Raw genomic sequence first — 6998 nt, forward strand, 5'->3', positions numbered from 1 at the left:
TTGAGATTGAGACAACAATTCTCTCTTCATATAACTATCTTTCATATATGTTTTTTTTTTTTTCATCTTTGTTTTCCTTAATATTGCTTGTGTGGGTGAGGCTCCAACATGTTTCTAGTATCAAGTGTAGCAATCTATTTCAGCTATAAATATTTACAACAAGATGAAAGATGAGTTTTTGACTAATTGTTTGTTAGTAGACATTGAAATAATTGCTAAAAAACTTCAGTACAGATTCAAAGAGATCATTTTCATGACATGGATGAGATACTTGTCTTGATAGATTAATTACTAATATAATTAATATTTGTAACATACAATTATAAATATTTTGAATGGAATTTGATCCCTTTCATAGTTACACCCCCTTATTAAGTTTGACTTTGTTTTTAGATAGAAAAGATGTGATTAAAAGAATAGACTTTATTAAAAATAACTATTCAAGATAACTGATCAAGTTTTTCGATAAAAATTAATAATTAATTTTTTTAAAAGGCAAAATGAAGATGCATTTATATACAAGAATAAAAACTGTACAATGAATATAGATAATAAATAGTTCCCACAAAAAATATAAAAGCCCTATAAGTAGACCTCCAAATATAACCATTATCCAACCGAAAAACTATTTAATTATGAAGTCATGTTTCCTTTCCATATACCCCTCCTATTAGGGTGTTTGTGGCTCAATTTAATTTTTCTTTTATCAAAAAATCACCCGAAGATTTTATTCAGCTTAATTTTTGTGGTTTATTACGATATTATTTTATTAAAATTTATATTCTTTCTTTTCAACTTTTAAATTAAATTACATTAAAAATTACTAATAATAATCTACGAAACTTATTAATATGTTAAATCTTTTATAATAAAAATCTATCAAATTTTTATCAATTTTAAGTCAAACTTATCTTTAAAAAAATTTCTTAAAAAAAAAGTGATATATATTATATAAATTGATATAGATAAAACTACAAAATATTATAAAACTCATGTTGTATACATATAAAACATATAACATTAAAGGAATTGGGTTTGGGTTTGATTTCAAAAGAAACATACCCAAAATTGAACCACATCAGGCATTAGTTTGAAAAAAATATTACTCAAACAAATTAAAAAAAAAATTGATTTGTTTTAGTTCAATTTTTGATTTTTAGTTTAGATCAATTTGTTTGAATTTGAGCACCCATAACTCCTACATACACATGTCGATTAAATCAAGTGGAACATAAAAAAGAAAAGCATAGCCTCGGGTTCAGGCACCATGAGGAGACAAAGATCTTGTGTTTGATCCGCTTCCTATGTACCATCATCTATTTCCAATCAAAGCTTTAAATATGTAGTAAGAGTATTTTTCATGATGTTGATATAAATAATCTAATTTATGTCACTTCAATCTTATTAAACAACTATTAAACAATTCTTATTGTAGACATTCTAACACGTCTGCCATTAATCTATATTTATTGTTTTCATTTGTCATAAAAGATACTTATTTCTATTAAAAGTAATTTTAAAGAGAAAAATAAATTGTCAAACACTTAAGTTTATGAAACAAATTAGGCTTAATTTAATTTAACGAATTTCCACCTCTAATTACAAATTCAAATTCTTAGATGAAAAGTAGCTCACTATCCCCTCTACGAATTAATCAATTACTTGACCCCTATGCTATTGAATCAGAGCTAAAATGGGTTACACTCTTTTTGATCCTATTAATCACGGTTGCAGTGATAAAAAATAGAAATAAAAGCATGGTGAAAACAAGTACCTAAATTTAATTCTCACATAATATATGTTTTTTGAAAAATATATTTTTTTAAAAAGAAAAGTAAACTTTAAATATGACTAAATCATGTTAAAAATTAATTTTGTAATTAATCTAAAGTATCAAACCTTATAAAAATATCTCAGATCCTATCGAATAATCAGATATCCGAATTACAGTAATTAAAAAAAATTGTGACTGTAAATTTGGAAAAAAAAATATTCTTGTGTGAAACTTAATTTATTTTATCTCTCTATCTTTTTTCTCATACAAATATTTATTGAGAAACTTATCAACTCAACACCTTAATTAGTGTTTGTAGCCTTCAATATACAAGCTAGTAGTAGTCCTTGGCAATCTTTGCCGTTTCAATTATGAACTTTCCTTCCTTGAACTTCTGTCTTGCCTCATAAGCTTGTAGGTACTTCCATCCCAATTCCTCACCACAGTTGCTGCAAAAGATACCAGCAATAGTGTACACACCAGTCATGAGACTTCTCTCTTGTTTTGGCCCCAAAACGATGTTCCTTGCATGAGAGAACATAAATGCTCGCCCAGTTTTTGCCTGAATAGTCAAAGGTGAACATAAAGAATAATATAAAATGTTACAAATTGAAGGAAAACAGTGATTAAATTTTGAAAGTTACTTAAGGTAAAAGACGTCATTATTTTCACGTTTAAATGTAATTTTAATTCATCAAAGTTACATTTAAACATTTTTTTTCAGCAATTTTAATCTCTATTTTAAAATAGAAACATTTATTTTCTTTTAAAAAAATTGTAATTTTAGTCTTTTATTTTTAAAAAAATATTTAGTTTCTTATTTGTATAAAATCTGTAATTTTAGTTCTTCTCTCACATTGAAAGTATTGATAGTTAAGAGATTAACATTAAAAAGGATATAGATTAAATAAATAATATCCTATCACTAAACTTTAATGACATTAAAGTTAATTTTTTATCGATCGAGATTAACGTATTTTGAATATGATGGAATAACTAAAATTATGAATTTTACAAAATTAAATGATTGAACGTTTTTATTTTAAAATAAGAAGACTCAAAGTTTAAAAAATAGAAGGATTAAATTTATCTATTTTAAAATAAAGAGAAAAAAATTATATATTTTTTAAAATATAAAGATTAAAATTATATTTAAATATTTTTTATTTTTATGTGTCTGAACAAAGATAAGTACTAGGAGTTTACAATAACTCATCAATCTAAAATCCCTTTATAAAACATTATTTTATTATCATAAAATTAAAGTTAAAAATCTCATATAATAATAAAAAAGTTGAAAAATCGTGTGTAACATAGTATATTTCTTTTGTAGGGTAATCATTGTTAATTTGCTATCCCATTGAAAGAGCCGCCCCCTATTGTAGAAAAATTAAAAATAGTGAAATTTATATATAACTTGTAAAAAAATCTCACACTAAAATTTAGTAACTTGAGAATTAACGAAGAAAAAGCAGTTTTCCATTTGGTCATTAATTTATTGACTTTAAAAAGATGACAATTTTATTTCAAGAATGTACATGTAAACAAAACATTAATAAGCATATACATGTACGATTGATCTCCTCCATTGCATATATGTTTTGATTCTTTTCAAGCATGTTGGTATTATAAGTACGTATTGAAAAAAAATTATATCTGTTCTTATTTGAAATATGAGTTGAACTTATATAGCGGTCAGGAGCTTTCTGCAATTTGTAGGCTTATCCTTTTTGATTTGTGAAAGAGTATAATTGCTATAGCAAGTGCTTGCATCAAAGCAGATCAGACTAATACAGGTATAACAAGAATAAGAATAAAGAGACATAAGATTGATTTGAAGATGAAAGAAGAAGAAAAGAAGATGAGTCGTGTTGGAATCTTTCACTTAAAAAAATTAATAAATCAATAATTAATATTTGTTAATAAAAAAATATGAGAAGAACGAAGAAAAATAGAACTGTCCTCTAATTTTGGGAAAGAAAAAGATGGATCCTTTCCTCTAAAAGAAAAACAGACAAAAAAAGAAAATAAAAAGAGAAAGAGAATGCTTAGTTTTGAGGTTTGCAGTTTAGGCTCTATTACAGTACTGAAAATAAACGATCATATAATATAACCATCTAAAAAGTTCAACACACAGGATATAAACTGATGAAGAGTTATACAAAGAAAAGTAAAAAAAAAAAAAAATGAGTTTCTTGGACAATATATTACCAGATAGTTTTTGGAAAGTAGTTCAGCGCGGAAAGCAACAGGGTTTTGGCAGTTTTTGCATCTGTATGTAGCAGATGGATCGGTATGAATCGTCATCGAACAGAATCAGATCTATATGCTACTAAACTTTAACTAAAGCAAGTATATGAGTGTTGTTACTAGCTATATCTTATATAACAAGAGAAAATAAGGAGCTCTGGAAATTATTGTGAACTGGTCAATACATGTGTGTAGACCAAACTATTTGGGAATTTGGATTGCGTGCAATTGGCAATAGCATGCATCGATCAGTCAGCAAATGATAACTCATCAGACGACTCATATTTTATTTCGTAAGAGAAAAATGTATGTTTGGTCCTTATATTTGAGGCAAAATTAGTTTTAGGGCATATTTGGTTTCCACTTAGTAATTGAAATTGTGCTGTGCATATTTCAATATAGATTTACTGGATAAAAGTTAAAAAATATGATAATGACTTCGCTTTTTTTCATTAAAATCTTATAATGAAGTGTTGTGGGTAGAAAAATATGATTAAAAGGAATTAAAGTGATCAGATAGATTTTTTTTTACAAAGATTAATTCTAAATAAAATTAATTGATATTTCACATGTCCAAAAAATAAAAGATATTTAAACTTAAAAATAACATGACTTTAATACTTTTTTTACTGATTAACAAAATCACATATTAGAGGATGAAAATCACGTATTTTACAAGGTTGAAGGATTGATCAATTTGAAAGTAGGATGATTAAAAAGTTTAAGTGAAAATATATGAAATAAAAACACATTGATTTGACTATTTGAAAATAATCAAGTTTTAAAAATATAGAGGGGAAAAAACACATTTTTTCCATTAAATCTGACTTCTAACACGCATTCAAGATCTACGCCATATGATCTTTATCAACGGTTACAAAGCAGCAACAACATAAATGCATGGGGTATCCCGCTGCACTGAATCCTTTTCCATCACGTGGCTTGATAGAGACAATGCTAGCTACCACGGAAGACCCACTCCATCTCTAATTATCTTTTTTAAAAATTTGTTTTTTTATAAGATTTTTTTATATTTTATAGATGTATTAATTATTTTTTTTCTTTTGTATACTTATTTAATTATTCTATCTTCAAATAAAAAACAATTAAGAAAATAGATTAAGTAAATAGAGAGATAAAAAAAAGATAATTTTAAAATAATAATACAAATAATTGACATATTTAATATAATTAATTAAAAAAATTATTTTTCTTAAAAGATCTGAATTAGTTGAAAGGTTTTTAGTTAATTATATTAAACCAGTCAATTATTTTTATTATCATTTTAAAATTATTCTTTTTTATTTCTTTATTTATTTAATTATTTTTTATTAATATTTTGAGAAAGAATAATTAAGTAAGGATATGAAGAAAAGAATAATAAATATATTTAAAAATTAAAAAAATTATATAAAAAACAAACAATTTTTTAAAAATCTTATAATTAGTGACGAAGAATCCATTACACAACCATCCATTATTGATTTCTTTCTCTTTGAATGTTATCCGTTTCTTCAATCTAAATATTTTGTTTTCTATTTCCCAAATTATTGACAATAAGTGTTACTGTATTTGCGTTATAGATATAACTATAATGAGTACAAATTTGAATCATATAAACGTGAGGAATTCATTTTTGTTGAAAATTTTACTAAATTTTAACAGTATTTAAATTGAAACATTAAATTTATTAGTTAATGAAGTTAATATGCAAAAGTGAATAATTTTTGCCATTTCATTTGAATTAACATATGAAACAATAAATTTTCGTTAAAGGGAAAAAATGGAAATTGAAAGTTAAGATTTCAGTAGTAATAAAGGTAAAAATAATAACGATGATGGGCGATAAATGTTTATTGATTATGATTATTTTTAGTTACTCACTCTAAAATATCTTTTATTCTTCTCAACAAATGAGACTTGCAAAAAAGTTGCATTTATGTCTTCAGTCACAGCTTTAGGATATGTTTGTCCTAGTATTTAAAAATGATATTTTAATAAATATAATAACTATTTTTTTATAAATATATGAATTTTCAATTAATTTAGTAACAATAATAAAGAAATATTAAAAATTATATACTCACAAAATTAATATTTATATTTAAAATAGAATGTCGTTGCTATCGTCAGTTGGAATGACAGTAAATTATCATGAGGTGACATTTTCAATCTTTGTAGAGGTGAAAGTCCTTTGCGTAGTGGATAAGGTGAAAGCTACAAAGCACAAGGACTTTCATTGTGCCGTGTCCAAACGCTATTTCTTATCTCGAAGTTTTAAATATTTTTATTCATATGCAAATACTGAATAGTTGTTGCGAGTTAAGGCATGAGGAACTCGAGCTTAAAAGTCTTTGGCGCTGTGGCGGATTCAATTTAATAATAGATATCATATACATGAATAAATAAAAAACATTAAACATATAAGTAAGGGAGAAAATAAAATAGTAAGTTGAAAAACATAAAAATATAAAATTTTAAGAAAAATATAAACAATTTTATTAAAATGAGAGAATACATTTTACCTATTCTCAAATTAGGGATGAGTTGAGGAGTCTATTAAAGGGGCCAAAAAAATTAACAATAAATATTAGAATCATTCGTTTAATTTTTTTTATTAAAAACTGTTTCTAAATAAAATAAGTAATTTTTTTAATGTTTTAATTTAAATTTCTTTTACTTAAAAATAATAATTTTTTATTGTTTAAGAAACAAATTTTATCTATTTCTTAAAAAAATATTTTTAAAAAACATTTTTTTCATTTGTTTTTTTTTTTTTAGTTTAAGCAAACTTACCATTAAATTATAATTAGTAAAATGGATAACCTAAAAATTCATTAGTAAGAAATGCTTAAATTAATTAAATATAAGACATGTTCAATTAAAGACACATGTACACAATAATATATACCCAATGATTTGTACTATTTGTACTATTGTAATAAACCAATACGAATTACCTTCCAAAAAATAA

The 6998-nt window shown here is 24.5% G+C and overlaps 1 protein-coding gene across 1 annotated transcript; it reads right to left on the reverse strand.

Moving 5' to 3' along the window:
- Positions 1-1998: 1998 nt before the first annotated feature.
- Positions 1999-4120, reverse strand: LOC100526937 (uncharacterized). The gene is given in 2 exon segments (NM_001249304.2): positions 1999-2336; positions 3986-4120. Coding segments are annotated over 2 exon segments (324 nt in total). The 5' UTR covers positions 4082-4120; the 3' UTR covers positions 1999-2108.
- Positions 4121-6998: the final 2878 nt, after the last annotated feature.

This window comes from Glycine max, chromosome 16, assembly GCF_000004515.6.
Source record: "Glycine max cultivar Williams 82 chromosome 16, Glycine_max_v4.0, whole genome shotgun sequence".
Taxonomy (NCBI): Eukaryota; Viridiplantae; Streptophyta; class Magnoliopsida; order Fabales; family Fabaceae; genus Glycine; species Glycine max.